Source organism: Palaemon carinicauda, chromosome 4, assembly GCF_036898095.1.
Source record: "Palaemon carinicauda isolate YSFRI2023 chromosome 4, ASM3689809v2, whole genome shotgun sequence".
Lineage (NCBI taxonomy): Eukaryota > Metazoa > Arthropoda > Malacostraca > Decapoda > Palaemonidae > Palaemon > Palaemon carinicauda.
In genome coordinates, this window is record NC_090728.1 from 96,924,700 (window position 1) to 96,948,171 (window position 23,472).

Genomic DNA, 23,472 nt, shown 5'->3' on the forward strand with positions numbered 1-23,472 from the left:
TCAGGCAACGGGAGCACTGGTCCGTGGGATGGTACAGATTTAATGAATGAGTCTGCCAGTACAGGCCTCTGCTGGCCTTCAAGCACACGGCAAGTATTTGCGCTGCCACTAGGGGGGTCCATGGTGAGACAATGAATGGTTTCTCCTCCGGGACGATCTGTCACCGGCGGCAAAGACAAAGGGGGTTGAGGGCGATCAAACGCTGGTGGCTCAAGGTTTATAGATGAGGACGGAGCAGGTGGGACTGACACAAACTCACTAATCGTATGCCGTGTTGGCAACATAGTACTGCAATGTGAAGATTTTACAGGTTGGGGAATTGATGCAAAATTAATTACATTGTGCTTGACTGCCGAGATATTAAGAGGATTAGCCGGGGGGACCGTTAATGGTATTTACCAAGGGCCGTGTCACTGAAGGAGTCACCCTTGAAGAAGAACAAGATTGATTATCTTTAATTATCAAATTAGGATGAGCCATGGGGCTGTTAAAAGCAATCTCAATTTTACTTGAGCAGGCAGCAAGCACGGGATAATTTAATTTGACAATGGGATGGTCGTAATGACGTCTCCGAAAATTCTTGTAATTGCAAAGCTCATTTCTTACTTTACCAATTTCAGTTTTAAAATGACCCACGGCTTCAGGACCCATGTTGGGAAAATCTACTGAAGCAAGAGCATGAAGTGCTAGGTCTGCGTCCTCACAAACAAAGGTGAATGTCAACTCCTGTTCCTTAAGCCTAGCGTTAATCTCCTTGGGGCTAAGCGTTTCCGCCTTAGGCGGTGGAGGGTTGTTTGCTTTAAAAATGAAGTCCGCCATCTTGGATTGACCATGTTTGATGAACGGAATCGTTAAAGCAAACAAAGGGTAACTGAATTTTCAAAAGAATGTAAAAATTAAACTTTTCACATTTACTAGCGTGACAATTAAACATTTAAATTTACTCATGATGGGAGGAAAATGGTTAAATGACAAACGACTGTAAATCACGAAATTACTTGAAATTCAAACTGACCGGGCCTAACAAAGCAGACGATGCCCAGGTCACGTGACAAAAATTTTACTAAATGAATTATATACGCACGTGGCGATAACTGACTGTATTGAATTATTTATGAACTTTAAAGCATGTTAAAAAGCGCATGGACTTATGAATGCAAAGATTTAAGTTAAAAGTTAAAATAACAGGTCGAGGCTGACACTGTTGTGACAATTTCACAATTACGGCGCACTGGGGCCGCCGCGAATTTCAAAAAATAAAGGGGCGCACGAGGCAACAACTTAATTATCAAAGTGCACTCTCGCAGAGGCCGCTAAACAAAAATGATATTTCCCTCACGCGGAGGTAAAACAAAAATATCCTTGTAAAGGACAAAAAACAGAATTCTCCTCGCTAAAGCAAATAAATGGAGCTACACGCAGTAATTTACGCACGGTAGGAAACAGTTACGCACCCTTAGTTTGGGCTGTAAACAAGATCCGCCATCTCGGAACAAACACGTGGAATGAAACAGACATGGTGAAACTAAGTCTCTACGTTATTTGTAAGAAGACTTAAAATTATGTTGCGCCAATTCGCTCTGTAGGACAAGGACATGTGCTAGGTATACGGGAACGTTAGTTAGAAAAGTTACGGTTAGTTAGGGAAGGTGAACGACACAAAGGAAGGTAGACCAAGGTACAAAATGTTACAAATTAGATGCTAAATTAGCAAAATTAGTTGACAGAACGAGTACACCGGTGCTCTAGTTGAGCAGAAAACACGGGTGTCTGAACAACAAAACATTAGTTCAAGTAGCTTAGAGCTTTTTGGCTATAAGTGGAACCCGCCTAAACACGTGGGTGAACGGATTCGAGACAAAGCGAAGTTCCTACGACAAATTCTAGTCTTTCTGTAGAGAACATTCAAGTAACAAATTAACCTGGCTATGTAGTTCTTTCCTTAAACACGTGGTCGATACAAAAAGATCATGATGATTACAAATTTCTCTTCCCAATTAAAGTCTGGGCATTACACCACATTCGACAAACTGGCTGGTGTGTGATTAAGTGATATAGCGAGTTACTATATGCTTAATCAAGCTGATTAATTACGTTAAGGCTTCACAAGTCAAAGGTAAAAGATCAGATTCAAAGGACCACTTGTGTGGAGAATTTTTATTCAATTAAATGTTTGAGTGGGAACTTAGTCCGGGAAAGTTTCCCTGCAGCAGTTACACAAAGATCAACAGGGGAGGATAATGAGTACTTACACTCGAGGCACAAACACCCTGCTAAAACTTTACTGCCACAGTTTACTAACCGTCACTCTTAAATACAAAAGGGGGAAATATTACTGTCCAGAGGCCGGAGAACTCCACACGTGAAAACAAAAGTAATTTTTGGCCTACTCTAGCTTTGTCAGATCTATAGTCATCTCACTCTTAGGCTCTGTTCCGACTTCGTCCCAGTGACATGCTGGACAGGTATCTTACCTTAATGTAATTAGAGACAAAACCAAAAATGGGAGCAGTGATGTAAAGTAAAGTTTAAAAGTTTAAAGATATGGATCTTTACAATTACTTTAATGCTTCACAAGTCAAAGGTAAAAGATCAGGTTCAAAGGACCACTCGTGTGGAGAATTTTTATTTAATTAAATGTTTGAGTGGGAACTTAGTCCGGGAAAGTCTCCCTGCGGCAGTTACACAAAGATCAACAGGGGAGGATAATGAGCACTTACACTCGAGGCACAAACACCCTGCTAAAACTTTACTGCCACAGTTTACTAACCGTGTACCAACCGTGTGTCACACGATCGTACATAAATTATTCTGTATATATTATGCTTGTATCTGCGCTCTTCCCTCGCACTAAAAAGAACCTGAATAATCATGTCTCCGGTTTTCCTCTGTAACATTGTCTGTCTTGTGAACATGAAAAAGCCTGTTGCCTTGAGGTTTTGTATATAAAGGAGTGTGTTCTATAATAGATTTTACTCAGTTGATTGCTTCCTGCCTTTGAATCACAACCTTGCTCTCGGCCCATCACATTGGTGACCCCGGAGTAACCTCCTACCTGCACAAAGCGAAGGTTTTCGCTACGCTCGACCTCCTGAAGGGGTATTATCAAGTGCCTATGAACCCAGAAGACATCCTCAAGACTGCCATCACCACTCCGTTTGGTACATACACCTTCAATTACTCCTGTTTTGGCCTTTGTAATGCTGGGGCCACGTTTCAACGTCTCATGGATGGCATCTTAGGGGACCTCCCTTTCTGTGTATGTTATGTGGACGACATACTTGTGTTCTCCTCCTCAAAAGAGGAACACCTCCGTCACCTGCGCATCGTGCTCGACCGCCTGCAACAAAACGGCCTTGTGGTCCGGTACGACAAGTGTACCTTTGGCGCCAACGAAGTGTCTTTCTTGTACCAACCGTGTGTCACACGATCGTACATAAATTATTTTGTATATATTATGCTTGTATCTGCGCTCTTCCCTCGCACTAAAAAGAACCTGAATAATCATGTCTCCGGTTTTCCTCTGTAACATTGTCTGTCTTGTGAACATGAAAAAGCCTGTTGCCTTGAGGTTTTGTATATAAAGGAGAGTGTTCTATAATAGATTTTACTCAGTTGATTGCTTCCTGCTTTTGAATCACAACCTTGCTCTCGGCCCGTCACAACCGTCACTCTTAAATACAAAAGGGGGAAATATTACTGTCTAGAGGCCGGAGAACACCACACGTGAAAATAAAAGTAATTTTTGTCCTACTCTAGCTTTATCAGGTCTATAGTCATCTCACTCTTAGGCTCTGTTCCGACTTCGTCCCAGTGACATGCTGGACAGGTATCTTACCTTAATGTAATTAGAGACAAAATAAAAAATGGGAGCAGTGATGTAAAGTAAAGTTTAAAAGTTTAAAGATATGGATCTTTACCTTCGAAGCAAATATATTAATACTGTACAAAGTTCCTCGCTGAAACCACATAGACTGACTCCTTTCTAATATCGGGTATTCTGTCCCGTGATCAAATATTCATAATTTGAACATTGAAATAAATGAGGGAGCAAAAATACAAGGAGGTTTAATTAACCTAATATTGATTTATTTCACAAATTTACATTAAAAGAATACGGACATCTTAACAAACACAAAAATGGTATCAAAAGAAATGCAATTTGAAATAATGAAAAATGGTTGATTAGACACGTGGTCTGCAATAATCAATAATCAAAATTGGGTCGGACACGTGGCCCATGTGACCCAGAGACTGTACTAGTCTCAAAAGCAAAAATTATATCGAAAAAAAAAATATACACACAATCCCACCGCACACAGTCCGAAGTATGTAATTGCCAGGTTCCCTACTCAAGTTAAAATTAGTCTAAACTAAGAAATTGGAGAATAACTAAGTGGCCACTTTTGTAGTACCTGCACTCCTTTGAAGATTGTCCTTTGCCCGTATTGGCTGTTGACCTGGTTGCACAAGTTGGCACTTTGCACTCTTGACTGGCTCACCCCTAAAATTCTCACTTGTGGTAATTAAGGTTTACCAGGCTCTTCTTCTTTATCTCTCCAACCGACAGCACTCCTCTGTGAGTCGAGTTTTGGGAGAGGGGGTGGGGGTGAGCCAGAGGTGCACGGGTTCACTGACCAGGGCGATCAGTCGGTCACTGCGACTTCTGGACGAATGGGCCGACCCCAAGGTCGAGAGGGATCACTTAGCTTCACCTTTCCAAACAAGTGACGGCCATGATGTGCATGGTAATCCAGTTGAGGTGTCATATTGGGACTTTAGGACAGGGCAATATATTGTTGCAAGGAGTGCATAGGAGGTAGGATTTTGTACTAGATACTTTAGAAGAATCTTGCTGCTCTAAGGGAGTTTATATATACAACAATCCTACCTATTCTGACTTGCTAAAATTAATAGTTTAAATAATTAATTAGCAAAGAGCTGGTGCGATGGGCATACATCTTAAAATTAACAAACCTTAATTGGTATTGAGAAATAAAAGATGTGTAAGGACAGTGAGACGAGCGTCACCAAGATCAAATTGAAAATTATATTAAAATTCAGTTTAGGAATTTAATCTCGACCCACGTAGTTTAAGGAAAGAACCAACATACACCGGGGTTACCAAGTCCCTTTGTTGTGTGCGTATCTACGCTGTGACGCCACGAGCATGGCGTACGCTACTGTCAACACGTTTATTTGATTTAGAATAGTTCTCCCAATGTTTTGTTAAGGAAAGCTTAATGTAGGAGAAAATATTTAAGGGGTAGCTATAGTATTATTAGGAGAGAGCTAAAAATACGATTGAAAGAAGAGAAGAAAAATTCTTCACAAACACAAATGTTATAATTTATTGTAAATGAAGGAAGGAAAAAAAATAAAAAGGTTATAATTTTATTGCATGTATAAAAATATGATCGTTCAGAATGAAATACAGTATTAAAATTTAATCAATCAAAATGAAATGTTGTATGCTACACTTCGTAGATATTCTTCGACAGGCCTCTCTTCGTCATAATTTATTACAATGGTTTATAACCTTTTTGCAGTCACGATCGTTCTCTTTGCGCACAGGAATACCAATACCTCCCAAATATTGTTCAATTCGTAGCTCCTGTAGACTTTGTTCTCGTTGTAATCATTGTATAAATTTCCAGATGGATGGATGAAAAGCTCTTAATTGCAGTTTGTTGGAATTTATTTTAATTTCAACCTTACTTATATCTAATGAACAAAACAATTACTCAACAACCAAAACTACTTACATTAAAAGAGTAGATCCACTAAAAAAAAACTTTGTGATATTGCCGTACATTACCCTTTTCCCTAGACATGTCCAAAGATATTGAAGCTAGCGTAGCGCAAAATGTCTTGTGAGAACATACAATGTGAACATATGGTAGATAGAGAATGTGTTGGGTGTTATACCAAGAAATATAATGACAATTTTTGACAAATGATTGTACGCGAAAATGTTAGATGGTATAATAGTGAGCTATTAAAGGCAAAAAGACAGACATAAGATGGAAGGTAGATGGAAAAGAGCCAAATCCTCACAAGCCAGAAATCTATATATAATAAGGCCAGAAGTGACTATAACATTCTGTTAGAAAAAAACAAAAAGAAAATTCTACAACGGCGAAAGTAAAAAAAAAAAAAAAAAACTAATAACATGAGAGACTTTCACAAAAACCTAGATGATTTGATGGGATTAAAGAAAAAATATCTTGCCTGATAACGTTTGTGCAGAGAAATTAGCTATATTCTTCAATGAAAAAATTGATAAAATTTATAGAGGTTTCCCCCAAAATCACTTGGAAGGACAGTCAGTTATGCCAGTGAAGGAGGGTAAGAAGTTAATAAAATTTAAGGAAATAAATATGTGCGATTTGTTAAAGATTATGAGAGAGATGAAGAATACATATTGTGGAAACGACCCTTTCCCAAACAGTTCAATAAGTGAAGCTCCAAACAAGCAAGTTGTATATAATATTTACCTGAACATAATTAACCTAAGTATATCACAATCCTGTTTTCCTAGCTGTGAAAAAACTGCGTTGATCAAACCAATATACAAAGAAAAAGGTGATGTAAACGACCTAAATTCATATGGGCTCATTTCAAATATATCCTACATGTCGAAGCTTATTGAAAAAAAAAAATTACAAGTGAGCAATTATGGGCGCATATTGATGAGTTAGAGGTATTCCTGGAAAATCAATCGGCCTACCTACAGAGCTAATCACTCTACAGAAACTACCTTATGCTCAATATGATAGGTCTTCTTGATGAGGGAAAGTGTGGAATTTTTATTATGTTAGATCTTAGTGCTGCTTTGGATACTGTTGTGCACGAGTACTTACTTGACGACTTAAAGTCTATTGGAGTGACTGGGGAAGCACTGGAATTTTTGTGAAGTTACTTAATGAATAGGAAGACTATTGTAGAAGTTTCTGGAAACCGATCCAGTGAGAGAATTCTTATGAAAGGTGTACCACAGGGTAGTGTTCTGGGCCCTATCTTGTTTAACATATATACTATCGAGCTATCACACCTTGAAAAAACAAAAAGTGGGTTTTAAACTATATGCAGATTATACTCAGTTCTACCTTTCAATTTCAACAACACAAGATACAAAAAAGAAAATTGATGAGATAATGACTGAAATAAACATGGATGCAGAGGAAAAAACTTAAATTAAATGATGATAAAACAGAATGTATGTTTTTTGGCACAAAGGTGGCTTTGAAGAATTACCAGTTAATTCAAAGTATAAAAATTGGTGATGCTGATGTTGGGATTGTGCCTGTTGTAAAAAATTTGGGTGTACTGATAGATTGTAATTTGTCAATGAGGGACCAAATAGTGAACACGGTGAAAGTGTGTAACTATCACCTGAGAAACATAGCATTTATTAGAAAATATTTAACAGAGGGCAGTACAAAAATTTTAGTAAGGAGTCACGTAATATGAAGGCTTGATTATTGCAATTCTCTGTACTATAAATTGCCCAATACACTACTAAGGAAGCTTAAAAATGTGCAAAACCGTGCGTCTAGACTGATAAAAGGCATTAAACTGCGGCAGAGAATAACTCCTGCATTGATCGATCTACATTGGTTACCTGTTAAGGCTAGAATTGAATTTAAGATTTGTTTGTTGACTCACAAACCACTTACAAGTGATAAGCCTAAATATCTTCGTGATTGCTTGGTCCCCTACCCTCAAGCTACCAGCGCTGCTGTAAGAGTTAGACATGCCGATGACCTACATAGACTATTCGAAATTAGTGTGAATCATGCAATAGGAGGAAGAACGTTCAGTTATGCTGCACCGAGACTCTTCAATGACCTTCCACTTGATGTCAAGAATAGCAAAAATGTGGCAGCTTTCAAGAAAATCCCGAAGACTTATCTTTTTAGAAAGTGTTATAATAGTGACCTGAAAACTATTAAGCTTTAATACAAATGCTAGCGAAATAACTGATAAGATACAAAGCAAAATATTAACTGGAAAGAAAATTATTTTCACACACCAAGGCCCGCCGGTACAGACTTTTATTGTCTGATGGAGGGCGAGAAATAAACCCGTAAAAGAAAAAAGAAAAAGAAAGAAGATACAGAATATTGTAGATCACTTATCACAAATGTTGGCGTGTTCCAAAATTGTCGTTGTCTTGGAGTTTGAACGTTTAATTTTGTTCAGAGTTAGATTCCTATGAAGAAGCCGGCTTTCCATTGAGTACTTTTTATTGGAACTGTTCGCCGTGGCTGTGGTAACCTCCTAGGAAATTTATTTCTTACCTTTGACAGGTACATATTACGCACACGCGAACTTAAGGCCTATTAGGCAATTACTAATTCAAGTGATTTAATTCATAAGTTTAATTTTATTATTCATTTTACTTATCATTAACGCTAATAGTTACTATACTAAGTAGCATTAAGTTATTTACTTTTAATTTATTAAGAAAAAATAGGCAAAGCTTCGAGTCAAGCTAACCACCGAACGGCTATTCCCCATAGTCTGACGCAAATATCAATCCTTTCCGATTGAATTAACTAATTTAACGTTAACTGTATTCCTTATAAGGAAACAGTTTTGCTTTCCATTTCTTTTGCAACTCTTACCTCTATAATTTATTTTGGGTTTCTAACACACTCCCCACAAAGGATTGCGATTATAGAATTGTAATGAATATCTTCATTAACCATACATTATTTATTAAAATCACCTTAAATCTGGCTACTGTGTTAAACAATTATTTCCAGCAACGCTAAATAAAAAGTATGACTAAGTTACTTTAGTACCATCCTCACGTTACTAAAAGTATAGAATTTTAACTGTAGTCTTCACTTTATTTTAAATGTAGCATTTTATTTATATATTTACACCAATTTTAACTTAGCTTAGTTTACTAAAGGCTATCTCCTAACTTTAACTTTTTATGTATGTATTTAGTTTTATTTATTTATTACCTAAAAAGTAATTATTTGCAATGCCCTTAATCCTTGTTTAAAGTTAAAAGAATAAAGCATTTAATAAAGTATATCCTCACACTGAAAAAGTTTCGAGTGTGTAGCATTTTAATGAAAATAAAAACTTAATTAATTACAGTAGATAATATACTGAAAAGCAGTACTTACAAACTATCTAAATTTTCCCTTTGTATTCTTTCAAATCTTTCGGTAGCTTTTCTCTTGGGTCTTACAGACCTTTCGCCTTGTTCAACGTGAATAGATTCAGGTTTATTTATACTGCCTGCTTCTACCTCAATTTCCATTGAATTGTCTCTGGTTGGCCTATCTCTTATAACATGTGTCACTGACAGTTCCATAGGATAAAGATTACAAATAGAATGATATTCTATAGCCCCATTACTTTTAGTGTCACTGACCTAATATTATTGTCAAATCCTAATATTAATTCTAATACCTTACCCATCATCCAATATGGCCTAGGCTTATTAATTGCTTTAATTAGGACAATGTCACCAACTTTAATTATATTTTCCCACTTAATTTGGTACAAATTTCTACTATGTTCTCTCGGGCTTAAGAGATAATTTTCATACCACAATTTCTTGAAATTTTCAATAATTTCTTCCTGTATTTCTACAGTTCTCTCTAAAGAAGGTTGACTAGAATCGTCCAACCAAACATCACTATCATCTTTTCTCAAAATGAGGGATGAATTACCATGCAATTTGATAAAGGAATTTGGAGTTATAAACTCTAAATTTTCTGAGCTTGATCTATATGTTAAAGGCCTGGAATTTATCGCTAATTGAATATTAGAAAGGTTAGTTAACAATTCAAAGCAAGTTAATTTATACCTTCCTATTACTTTATAAAGACAATTCTTTAATACTCTAATCAATCTTTCCCAAGCAGAACCAACCCATGCTGAATATAAAGGTATTTTAATGTGTTTGATATTACATTTACTCAGTTCAGATTGAAATTCCTGCGACTCCAAAGACCTTTCAGGGATACTTCCACCCTTGAGAAAAGACTTAGCGTTGTCACTGTACAGGTATTACGGTATTGTGTATATATTATTAAATCTTTGGAAAGCTAGAACAAAATTTTTAGTGGACATGTCTGGTAACAATTCAAAGTACACAGCGCGCACGTTAAGACAAGTGAAAACTAATAAAAATTTTTGTGGTCTTACCACTCAACTCATCCCTAACCCAAAGGTGTCCAGTGAAATCAATACCTACATGCTGAAAAGGTTTGACTAAATTCATGTGGTGTTTAGGCATATCTGTAAACTTCGGGTATCTGTAAGCTAAGGCATTATATTTCCTACATATATTACAACTACTCAGCTCAGTCTTTACTGCTGACCTACCCTTGGGAGTCCAAAATCCCTGTTCCCTAAGGTAGTTCAATGTAGTGCCTATTCCTAAATGCTGTACCTTCAAATGACAATGCTTTATTAACAATGAGGTGAACCTATGCTCTTTAGGAAGCAATACTGGGTTATGAACATCAAAGTCAAAGTACAAACACTTAGATATTCTTCCCCTAGACCTGATTATACCCTTTGAATCTAAAAATTAATTTAAATTGGACACTAGAGTAGGTATATTATTAGTAATATTGGCACTGCTTTGTAAAAAATCCAATTCTACTGAAAAGTATTCTTTCTGTGCAATTTTCACCCAATACTCTAAGGCTTTCTTTTTAGGATCACCACCATTTAATCCACTACAAAATTTGAACAAGTAACTGGTAATTCTTAACAATGGTTCATAATTTGACATTTTATTTATATTAGGAATACCAGCGTTTACTTTATTTATTTGCATAGTGCATACTGTACTCATTTGATGCTTATAGCAAGGTGATATGCTCAATAAAGGGTAAAGAGGTCACTTGTCAAGATCATAACTCAACCATTCTGGGCCTTCTAGCCAATAAGTAGATTTACTTAAATATTTAGTATAGGATAAACCGCTGGTGATCGTGTCAGCAGGATTTTCTTGCGTATTTACATAGTGATATAAGACAGATAGTTTAAATAGCTTAGATATTTCAACTTTAATACCATCTGCCTCAAGTACTCTATTTCTAACAAATTTAGATTTTATTTTAGTTTCTCTGGTCAATAGCTAATTTAAAACCACTTGAGCATCAACACAAACATTAATGAATTGAAAATTTATATTACTGTAGGCTTCTAATAAGGAAGGTAAACATTTAAAAGCTAGAATTACTCCCATTAGTTCCAAAGTAGGGACACTATGCTCATTTCTCTTATTCAGTGGAGCCAATTTAGATTTGGAGAACAAATAAGAACTTTTATCATTTTGATTACCCGCATAGACCACAAACCCATAGGCCTCCACAGAGCTATCACAAAAACTATGAAGACCATACGAATCTAGTTCATTAAGGGACTCTCTAGGAAATTTAAGTTCAGATAACTTTTCAAAATATTTACTAATAATTTTCATTTCCCCACAAATGTCTTTAAGTAAATTTTGATCTCAACCAAAATCTAATTTCCATATTTTTCTCATTAAAATTTTGCCTCTTATTGTTACAGGAAGGACTATATTTAAAGGATCAAATATTTTAGAAGTTTGTGACAATACTTTTCTTTTTGTGTCTGCTTCTGGGTCTATTTTAAAAGGCGCAAGACTAAAAGAATCATTATTTACGTTGAATCTATAACCCAATACTTCATCCTCTTCGCAAGAATGTTCAACAAGTCTATTATCAGACGCCATTTCTTCTCTCAACTCTACACAATTGGAGTTCTAAGACCTTAAAATAAAGCCCCCTTGTTCCATCCTATCATTAGCTTGCCTATACAAATTTTTCATTTCATCAATGTTATTACGAGTTATAAGAAGATTGTTTACATAAAAGTTATTAGTTAACATTTCTTTACACTTATCATCAGGATAACTTTGAGTGATGTTTCATAACAAAATTTAATATAAAAGGTGAAGAAGTGTAACCAAAAACTATTGTTTTGTAGCGATAAGATATTGATTTATTTCCCCGTTTCCAAAAGAAACAATATCTATTTTTATCCACTTCATTTTTTAATTCATTCATCAAAAAAGCTTGTTTAACGTCGCTCAACATTACATATTAATTAGTTCTAAAGTAAAAGAGCAATTTCAGTATTGAGCCCATTAAATCTATCCTAGGATAAGCTGCTTCATTAAGTGAAGGCAATTCTTTGTAAGTTTTTAAAGAATAGTTAAATACTGGCCTGATTATCGTGGTAACTTGCTCTTCTGATTTTATAACTGCTCTATGTGGAATCCATACATACTTAGGATAGTCAGAAGAACTTACTTTAATTTCCTCAATTATACCATCCTCGAGTTGTTTATCAAAAACTTCCTGGTACTTGTCAATTAAACCATTTTTACCAAGATACTCTACTGTTCGGTCTAATACCTTTAAGTGAAACAAAATGATTAGATGGGACGCTGTCAATTTTATCAGCATACCAGGGCAATTCTACATGATAGAATCCATTATCAAAAGAGATCCCCTCTCTAAATCTGTCAATTTGTTCTTTATCAAAGAAGACCAATTCTTTTTCACACTTTTATTCCCAAGGATTCAAGACTAAAAAGGTGTTCAAGTCCATTGTCTACTTCACTGTCTTCTAATATATGCTCCAATGGATTGAAATAAGATTTTAGAGGATCCATTACTAAACTTACCACGCTTTTTGTTTTAACATTCAGTGTTTTCTTATTAACGAAGGAGTCCATAACAGCTTTATTTTCTGCCTCATCCAAAATGTTGAACACATTACCAACAGGAGCTACTCTATTATTTACGACTAAACAAGTTCCACCCAACATTTTAGTCCAAGTTACCGAAGGTAAAAACTGAATGATATCTATTCCCATTAACATGTCAACCTTCATACTTTCATGGTTTCTGTGGTCACAAAAGTCTCATACAATAAAGCAATATTATTTTCTCTAAATTTATTTATTATATGATTCATGCCGGGCACTTCAAAGTTTATATTAAGCGATTTGTCAACTAATAAAGGTATGAATATCAAATTATTGTTTATATTTATTCCAGTGGACATTTGCTTGAAGCCCTTAGTTTCCTGCCCTATATATGTGCTTACATCACATTCCAAAGCATACAACGCCTCTACATCCTGACAAAGATCTTTAGCGGCAGATTCGGAAATATATGACCACTGACTGCCAGTGTCAAACAGATATCTGACTTTCCTAGCCTTTTTGCCCTTTCTTAAATACAAAGTCATAGTAGGTAAAATGTGAGACGCATCAAAACTTCTTTAAGCAAAACATAAGCTTACGTTAGTTTTAGTAGTTAGTTCGGCTTTATTCAAAGAAGGGCACAAAGGAGTTATGTGCTTCTTTCTACACAACAGACATTCAAACCTTAACTTATTTTGTTTCCCGTAACATTCATTGTCTTCGTGACCTGAACCAGCGCATCTAGTGCATAGTGAAAGCTCCCTCAGCCTGGCCACTTTATCATTATAATGATTAAAGTTGACACATTTTCCCAAAGCATGGCCTTCAGCTGCACATAGTTTACAAATTTATTTAGTTACTTTATTTGCAAATTGAAAATTTTGAATCGCACTTACACTTACCTTATTTTCTTTAGGTTTAAATGAACTGCTAGGACTAGGTTTACTAGAGGTTTTAGTGAAGGTCTTTTTCCTATTGGGAACAGTTTTAGATAAAGTTTTGATAATTTCATTATAATTAGAAAGAATGTCAGATATATTAGGATAATTGGTATCTAATTTGTGAACCAACTCTCTCTTTACTGGTATGGGGAGTTTATCAAATACTATATGACCCACAAATTTATGGCCATAGGATCCCACTTCCAATAAATCAATATTATGTGCTTTCAATTCATGCAGATAGGATTTGATTTCGTTGAGGTAAACTTTCACCGACGAGAATTCTTGATCATATTCAGCAACTGGAGCAGCACTCAAAATGTTCTTAAAAGTCTCGTCAATAATATAATTTACATCAAGGAATTCTTCTTTTAACATTTCAATTGCCAAGTGGTAGTTACTGTCAGAAATATTCAAATGATTAACTACCTTCAAGGAATAGCCCCTAAGGTACCCGTGTAAATATTTTTGTTTGGCAGAATCGGACAGATTTTTTCTGGACCCAATGACATTATTAAATTGATTAAGAAATGAATTGAAAGTAAATTTATCTTTCTCCTCACCACTAAAGATTCCACATACTAAAGGATGGGGTTTCCCATCAGACATATTAATTCTAGACAATTTCTAAAACTATCGGCAGACAGGTTGCCAGAAGCCCCACTTGACTCACTAATGTATTGTTCATATTGGTCGAGCTTTATACTAACCTGAATGCTATATTCTGCTTGACTATCTAACTCATTATAATATTGTTCATTATTTCATGCGTCACCAAAACATAATTTATTTCTTCATCAAAGTGTTTAACCTGCTCGATCTCTTTTTCAATTACAGTTATTTGAGTCCTACAAAAGGAAGAAGTTAATCTATTATCACCATGAAGCTCCGTTAGCTTGTTTAAGTAAAGAGTTATTTTCCGTTGGTGTATTCCCGCATCCTCCTCAAGGATGATTTAATATTCATAGGGCTAACAAACTCTTCCTCTTTATCAGACACGAATACTATAATTATAATTGATGGATTTAATATCAATAGCCTGCAAATATTTAAAAGATAACAGCCCACCTAAAGTTATCGATGCTTACGGGTTACCGAGTACAATATATATGAACATGAAATAGATTATAATACATAACTTATGTTACTAATTACGTTGCACTTGAGTTCCATATTGGTTACCATTCGAAATACCGAGCGAGAGTTAGCCAGTTTGACGTTTCTGAAAAAATCACTTATTTCACCGAACGATAAAACACATCAAATTCATCTCCGGAATATTATATGAATGCAAAGACAATTTTGGAATTATGTTGGAATTTATTTTAATTTCAACCTTACTTATATTTAATGAACAAAACAATTACTCAACAACAAATACAACTTACATTAAAAGAGTAGATCCACTAATAAAACTTTGTGATATTGCCGTACATTAACCCTTTTCCCTAGACATGTCCAAAGATACAGAAAATTGTAGATCACAAATGTTGCCGTGTTCCAAAATTGTCGTTGTCTAGGAGTTTTGTTCGGAGTTAAATTTTTTCTGAAGAAGCCGGCCTTTCCACGGAGTGCTTTTTATTGGAACTGTTCGTTGTGGCTGTGGTAACCTCCGAGTTAATTTACTTCTTACCTTTGACAGGTGCATATTACGCACGCGCGAACTTAAGGCCTATTAGGCAATTACTAATTTAAGTTATTTGATTCAATTTTAATTTTATTATTCATTTTACTTACCATTAACGCTAATAGTTACTATACTAAGTAGCGTTAAGTTATTTACTTTTAATTTATTAAGAAAAAATAGGCAAAGCTTCGAGTCAAGCTAACCACCGAACGGCTATTCCCCACAGTCGGACACAAATATCAATCCTTTCTGATTGAATTAATTAAGTTAACGTTAACTGTATTCCTTATAAGGAAACAGTTTTGCTTTCCATTTCTTTTGCAACTCGTACCTCTATAATTTATTTTGGGTTTCTAACATGTTCGAATCCATAATGCCAGCCCTCGACTGCATTGTTCGTCTTAGGCATTTCTTCGTTGACATAATCAAAACAGTTCCATAATTCATGTTTAAAGAAAGGAGCACGTCTACGGTTATTTCTATGCGGCCGCCCGATCCACGTATCTTCAAAAGAGTCAACCTCACTTTGAATTTCAAAGGAAAAAATTTAAACATAATTTCTTCCTTCCCTTTTCACTCAAAATATACGTTGCTTCGATCGTGATGGGTTGAGACTACTGGAGAAAAATATAACAGGAAAAACTGAATTCAGAATTTTGTAAACAGAATGAAAAGCGTTTACAATGCTAATGGCCTCTTTATGAATTGGTCTTTAGCGCTTATGGGATACTTTCGATTGTGTTCGAGAAATTTACTTGTTTGATTTTCAAGTAATTGACATTCGAGAAAATGATAGTTCGAGAAATTATTTTTCGGTCAATTGAATTCGAGAAATTTACCTTCGCGCAATTGATTTCGAGAAATTTGCCTGACACCCTCAGTAACAGTTCCCACAGCATTTAGTGTATGATATTTATGGTCCTCCATGAGATTGCCAAGGTCCAGTAGGAAAAAAGTTGAATGTCTTTGATTATACAAACTATAGGATACAAGTTATAAGGTTGAAAAAAAATCTAAAGAAGCTTCAGCAGTTCAAAGAAGTTATTAAAAGATATCATAAATAGTTAAGAAAATATAGGAAAATAGATAATATGTCAAGCCATAGGATATTCAAAAGAACTAACATTTTTTTTATAACACGGAAAATTGGATGTTTAACAAAGCAAACTACATTGAATAAGACCACGGTAAATATCATAAAATAGTTGAACGAACGAAATGTTCACTGTGTGATGAAGGGAATGAAGATATTGAACCAATTCTAATTTTTTTTTCAACATCATGCAATGTTAGGCTATCATAGGAGATGACCCAGTTACATTACAGAGTTATTAAAATAATAATGAATAGTTAATGGCTAATACTAACCTTTACATAGATCTGTATGCACAGAGACAAACTGAAAGGTGGAAAAATAAATTCACATAAAATGAGCTTAAATAAACAAAACTCAAAGCAAACTCAACAAAGACATGTAGCCGTTACAAGGAATGAGTACCTTTTTAATACTACTGATACCACCAGTTAGGAGCCGTTGCAAGGATAAGTGACCTTTGTTCGAGACCTTGAAACACCGTCTGTAGTAATAGTTGCTGGTCAGGTGGAGTCATAAATTGTGAATGTCAAACAAAATGAGCTACACTGCCAAATTTGCCGGGAAAGTTGCAGTGATTACAGGTAGTCTTAAGCTAATTTTATAGTTTTGTAAAGTTAATTAGGGGTTCTTTTCTGATCCGACGAGTTAGGGTATCAGGTATCCCAGAACTGGTAATTGATTGTTAATTTCGGTATATTGAGTTATGATTCAATTGCCATATATAAAGGATAGCAGCTTTTGTATATCAGCGGCCTGTTCCTCGTGTTTGAATTAAAATGGACCTCAAATAAATTAAATTTTCCTCCCTAACAACCTACAATCCGTGTCCATATCTACTTATCTAAGGGGGGAGGGGCTAACGCCAACGTGCGACCCCCCATACACTGTCATAGTCGTAATCATAGATACACCCCTAAAGGTTTAAAGGCTGTGCTTCATGAATGACAGAGGCAAGGGACAGTGACATTGCCATAGCAAGCAGGACAATGCCCTAGAGAGTGACCCCATACGGTATTGTAGTGTATTACAGGGCAATGTAACCTAGTAAAAAAACTACTTTTTCTTATAGAAAAAAATAAGCTCTTTTCGAAAATGACACTCGTTCTCGTCGCAAATGAATAGTTTCAGAAATATATATATATATGTATATATATATATATATATATATATATATATATATATATACATATATATATATCTATATCCTACGGTAATGGGGGACCCCCAGTAGGAACTCGGGGTTTTGGGTGGGGAAAACATACTGGAGAAATGATGTGTAACCGTAAGACAAACATTTTCTTCTCTATACATTACCTTCTTGGATTTATAATAACCGGAGGAAAAGACAAAACAGTATAACTGGGTAAACTTTGGAGGCGCCATTGCAAAGGCTATGCCTCATGAAAAAATACAGTAACCAGTGCTGCCAATGTCTGATGTAGATCAAATGTTAGCATTCCATGCTAACATTAGCACGCTCACTTACGTACATTAGTACATACCAGTTTTCGATCATCTGCGCCAAAACCCCCCTCCCTGCGCAGAAAATTTTCCCCCACCAATAGGATTTCTTCTTCCCTAACCTTGAAATGTAACTCTCCGTCTCTCTATCAGCTCTGTTCAAGTCTATTACATGATTACTTATGTAATACCCCCAATTACATATTACTTTTGTCCCTTTTTTTACCCTAGAATTACTCGTTTTATTATCCTATACCTTACTTTATAAAATCAACTCATTTTATATTCCCATCCAGTATTATTTATCATACATTGCATTTTGTCTTCCTATATTGGTTTTATTCCTTTCGTTATTTCTATGTCACACCCTCACACCCTGATTTCACATAAATTCTTGCTCTATACAAGTTTCCATATCCAGTTCATTCATGTTTACCCTCTAGACTCCGTTGTTTTCCCGTTAACCAATCACGAACCTATACGTATTCAAAGTTTACACAAGGGGGCTGTCAGTTAATATTTCCCTACCACCTTTCTTTATCTCTTTAAGTGGTCTATTCATACACCTTCCAACAAATCCTTTTCCCTGGAAACCTTTGTCCTAGTAAGGTGTCCGTCATTTCAAGTGAGATTTATTTTTTCGTATTTTGTGATGGACGAAGTTATAGAAACTTGTAACGGCTGCAGTATTCCATACCTAAAATCATTTGCTAAATTCCATGGTGATTTTTATGATTCGACATCCAATGTTGATAATTACCTTAAAGCACACAATGTAATTCCTCAACGTTTACAGTGCCCCAAGTGCCGTTCCCTCCTATCTAGCAGGAAATACATTCACATGTTTTATTGTAGTACCGAAACCAAGATACCTAAAACCAAAAAGAAACGTCGCTGGGGTTATACCGTTACTTCTTATAAAGGTACATTTTTGGGAAAAAGTCGCCTTCACCCATGGAAGATAATATTATTTAAAGTTAAGCCGTCAGTCACACTCTCCCGTGTCCCGCAAGTTTCGACGTCCCCTTCATAAAGGTAAATAATTCAACAAAAGTCATTATATGTGTTTTGTGACCTGTTAACTTCTAGGTTAGGTTAGGCGGGTTTGTTAGGTTCTGTACCCTTTTTGTACCTTTTTATATATTGTGTAAAGTGTATATGGAACATTTCATTAAAATACACATGATAGTATTACCGTAGCATTGCTACAGTTAGCAATGCCTTTGTAACGTTGTTAACACTGTGTATCATTGGTAATGTTGCTTATTTTAACATTCCTAGTACATACGTGAGTTTTGTGACCTGGGAACTCCTAGATTAGGTTATGCAGGTTTGTTAGGTTCTGTACCCTTTTTGTACTTTTTATACTGTATATTGTGTAAAGCTTAAATGGAAAAATTATTTAAGCTTCGTATGGAAATATCTAGCATTACTGTTGCTAGTAACATCACCGTACCGTTGGTAACGCTGTGTATCATTCGTATCGTGGCTAATTTTACCGTTTTCAGTAAATACTTGAGGTTTGTGACCTGTCAACTACTAGGTTAGGTTAGGTGGGTTTGTTAGGTTCTGTACCCTTTTTGTACTCTATATATTGTGTAACCGGTAATATTACCGTTTGGGTTTGTTAGGTTCTGTACCCTTTTTGTACTCTATATATTGTGTAACCGGTAATATTACCGTAACAATCCCGGACATCGTTGGTAATACTGTTTATCATTAGTAACGTTGCTAATGTTATCATTCGCAGTACATTCTTGAGTGAATTGACACCGTTGAACAAGTGCTTATATTTAAATATTTTAACACAACGCATATGACAACAGTGATTATATTTAGCCATTTTAACAGAAAATATATGTTTTCCTGTAGAAAATAACGTGATTTAACCGGTTTACACCTTCATTTCATCCGCAATAACAACCAATTCGTCAACTTAAAGTTAGTCGAATTGGTTGATCTGTTTGTTTGCGGTTGAAATGAAGGTCAAATTAGGTTAAATTACGTTATTTAATCTAGGAAAACATATATTTTCTGTTCGAAATCACACCCTGTAATAAAATACAACTTTACCCCATATACATATGGCCAGTGCCCAATTCTCCTCTCCATCCAAGTTAGGACCAGGGAATGCCAGGCAATGGCTACTGATGACACGGCAGGTAGACCTATATGCTCCGCCAAATCTTCCATCCTTAGCTCACAAGTATGATAACGTTGTGTATGCTAAAGAAACTATTGAGTTTGAGCAGGACTCGAAGCCCAGTCCGGCGAGCACCAGGCAGGAATGGTTCCAATAGGCCACCACAACCCTAAGTGGATTGAAGGGTAAAATGTAGTTTGTTGGGATAGGCGATATCTTTCTTATTACTTGTCAAATCATTTTTCTTTATGGGGAAAATCTTCTTGATTATAATCTGATATGCTATAATATGAAGTTATTTCATCATCTTACATAATATTATGATTTACCTTTACCACGGCAATATTTTGTAAGTTCAGCTCAGTTCGCACACAAGTCATAGGTAGCTCCTGCATAGTTTCAAAATTTCCTGATAGATAGAGCCCCTGTTTTCCTAAGTTATGACGCGTTCGTTTTTACTATTAATGCTGTCCCATCCATTTCTTACATCTTGGTTAAATTTGTTGTTGGTTGGGACACGTCCTTTACAGTTACATTTAATACTGCTGTAATGAATATCATAAAATGTTGAGGGTAAAGGTCATTATAATGCGCCAGTTGCTGAAGCCACGGCCAAGTCACTCGATCGTAAAATTTCCCCCAAGCAATACATATGATTGAGTTACAGAGGTAATCTTTTACCTTTTTATAATTCATTTCTGTTAATATAATATCGTTTCTGCATATTAACATGAATGATCTGTAACAACGAGCCAATAATAAAATATCAGAATTTAAATACAAGAACTTCAATGTGTAGGATTTACATAAACAAAAGATAAACGTAATGCTTGGGGTACACTCGGGGACGCTATTCTGACTTGTTTCTCTTCTTGTTTTGTTAAAGTTTTTATGGTATATATATGTGATATTTATTTCAATTCTGTTACTGTTCTTAAAATATGGTTTGTTCCAACACGAATACTTACCTCGAACTACTTTCTTAGGAGTTACCTGTAATCTCCTCTCTACCGACCAGAGTTTTGTGTAGGGTACCCTCAATCCCGTTTTCTATGGAGGCCTACCCCGGCATTAAAGAATGTGCCCCGAGGGTAGGCTTAGCGCTAGGTCGATGTCCGCTTGGGTCGAAATCGTCAGTAAGTTCTCTGGTCGCGACGTGTCACCACGTCGCTCTCGTTCTCTATCGATCCTTTGTGTGCGTTGTGTGTGTCCCACGTGTTTCCCGCGTGGTAACTTGTGTTCCTGTGTACTGTTCCCTGGTGTTCCTGTGTGTTCACCTTCCACCCTTGTGCTTCCCCAGTATATTCCTTGATTCCCTGCGTTCCTGTGTCTTGCGTTTGTGCATTATGGAGCAAATCCGCCGTTGTCCTGGGCCTAGAGCCGGTAAATCGTGTGGAGCGTTCCTCTCCAAGCCTGAAGTGGACCCTCACTCCCTTTGCTCCTCCTGTAGGGGCAAAGTTTGTTCGTCATCGGATACGTGCCCCGAGTGTGTAGGTTGGAGTGATATCCAGTGGGTACGTTACGGAACTAAGAAGAGAAAATCGTCGAAACATTCACCCAGGAAGGCTAGCGTTACTTCGCCGCTACCGTCACCCAGTGAACGGTCCGACGGGGCGTCTGTTTCGCCGTCCCCTACCCAGAGTAGGGGCCGAGGTAAGTCTGTCGTGGGGAAAGAACAGAGAGATCTTCCCCAAGAATCTAGTGAATGTGCAATGGGAGTTGCGGGTCCTTCTAGGGCTAGTGAAGAGCCCAACAGTGTGTCCGGAGACTCGGCCCTTGTGCTCGGGGGGCACGTGTCCTCCGATGACCCCTTGTGGGGTAGTAACGTTGTGTCTGTGTCTTCGCCCCCTTCGTGGGCCTGTGTTTCAGGGTCTTCGGCAGGCGGCGACAACCAGGGTAAATTAGGTTCTGCGGGGAGTGATGCCTTCGGTTGGAAATTTCCTAAGACACCAGGTAGGTCCCCTTTGCGAATGGAAGAGGGCCTGGATCCCTGGTTTCCTGGCGTTGGGCGTCAATCATCGTTCCCAACCCCGCTCACGGAAGTTCCCGAAGAATTCCTTCAACCTTCTACCTCGGGCACTCAACGAGTCACGAAGTCCCCCGCGGTCCCCGCTCCCGCCCGCCGTACGGTAAGTGCAGTGTCGTCGGGCTCTTCAGAGGAATATTACTCGTCGGGAGAAGACGCAGGGAGGAAACATCGCCGTCGGAGGGAGCGGTCCAGGAGCAGGCGCTCCCGTTCAAGGTCGCGCTCCAGATACAGCAGGAAACGCTCCCGCTCTCCAAGACGAAAGTACAGAAGGAGTAGGTCACCAGATGGCGATTGGGTCTTCGTACCCCGTGAAGCAGAGGTATGTGGTTCCCCGGACCGCCGGTCCAAGGAGTTCTTGCTAAGGAGACCTCCCTCCAAGCACGGTTTTGACCCTCGCAGGCAAGTTCACGAGAAGGACTCTACAGGCAGGCATAAGACCGTGAAGCCTCCGGTTCACCCCGCCCAGCGGGGGGGATCCGCGCTTCCTTTTGGGCAGCCTGGCTGAACCAGCCCAGCTGGTGTGGCCTTCGGGTCGGAAGGAACGGTTCTCGCTGTCGGGTCAGCCCACGGGAACCGCGTCCTCGTCCCCCAAAGACCTTGAGCGGACGTTTCCTCGCTGGGTCGACGATGCCTACGCTAACCCCCGCCCCTGGTGCGGACGCCTCCGCCGAAGAAGTCCAGTACCTCGGTAGGGCAGTGCCCCTGGCATCAAGAACGACGCGTCCGGTGGGTGTGCCCGGTGACCCGGCTCCCCGGTCTCAAGCCGAGACCTCGGCTGACGGTAGGGAGGGTTCCCCAACGGAGGACTCGGCCTATAGAAGGGTGATTGGCCTTATCAGGAGGCACCATAAAATTGAAGAACCTGCAGCTACTGACGAGGACTACTGGAGGTCCAGCCTTATACGACTAATGCAGGCCCCTACCCAGCCTAAGACCTCTCTAGCTCTCCCTCTAGCCCGGGATCTTGTCCTAGGGCAAGAATATGTAGACAAAGTGGTGGCTAGTAATGCCGAGGCCCCCAAAACTCAGAGTTCTTCAAAATTACTCCAGGGTCTCCAGACTCAGGGCAAGGTATATGTACCGGAAGGGCATCGTCCAGGCCCCTGTAAAGTAGAACCTTCCCTTGACATCCTGGGTCAGGGCGTCTCGGAGGATAGAGCCTCTTCGGCCCCAGTTTGTTTTTCTCCATCGGAGGCCGCCATAATGGAAGAAATGTCGAGGGACTTGGTGCACGTCTCCTCTTGGCTGGACTGGTGGGCTTCCACCTTAGTAGGAGTGCAAGCCTCGTTCGACCCCACGGACCCGGAACAGCAGAACCTCCTGAGGGGACTTATTACCTCCGGGGGTAAGACCCTATAGTTCTTAACGTACCAGTCTCTCGCCTTGACAGCGAATTGGGTACTCCGCAAGAGAGACACCGTCCTGGCTAAGGTGTCCCGGAAGGTCCCAGACAG

General features: G+C 37.9%; 2 protein-coding genes across 2 annotated transcripts in view; one reads left to right on the forward strand and one right to left on the reverse strand.

The window, feature by feature from the left end:
• Window positions 1–13,569: 13,569 nt before the first annotated feature.
• Window positions 13,570–14,271, reverse strand: LOC137639571 (uncharacterized). The gene has a single exon (XM_068371834.1). The coding sequence runs from the start codon at window positions 14,269–14,271 to the stop codon at window positions 13,570–13,572; it is 702 nt and encodes a 233-aa protein (XP_068227935.1).
• A 2,538-nt stretch (window positions 14,272–16,809) lies between these two features.
• Window positions 16,810–23,472, forward strand: part of LOC137640077 (3-oxoacyl-[acyl-carrier-protein] reductase FabG-like) — a 250,996-nt gene continuing 244,333 nt past the window's right edge. The window contains exon 1 of the mRNA XM_068372519.1: window positions 16,810–16,966. Coding sequence (XP_068228620.1) covers window positions 16,909–16,966 — 58 coding nt within the window. The 5' untranslated portion in view covers window positions 16,810–16,908. The remainder of the gene's footprint in view (window positions 16,967–23,472) is intronic.

What these genes read in the sequence shown, in the direction of transcription:
- LOC137639571 (XM_068371834.1), bottom strand. Translation starts at nt 14,271, where the DNA reads ATGTCTGATGGGAAACCCCATCCTTTAGTATGTGGAATCTTTAGTGGT.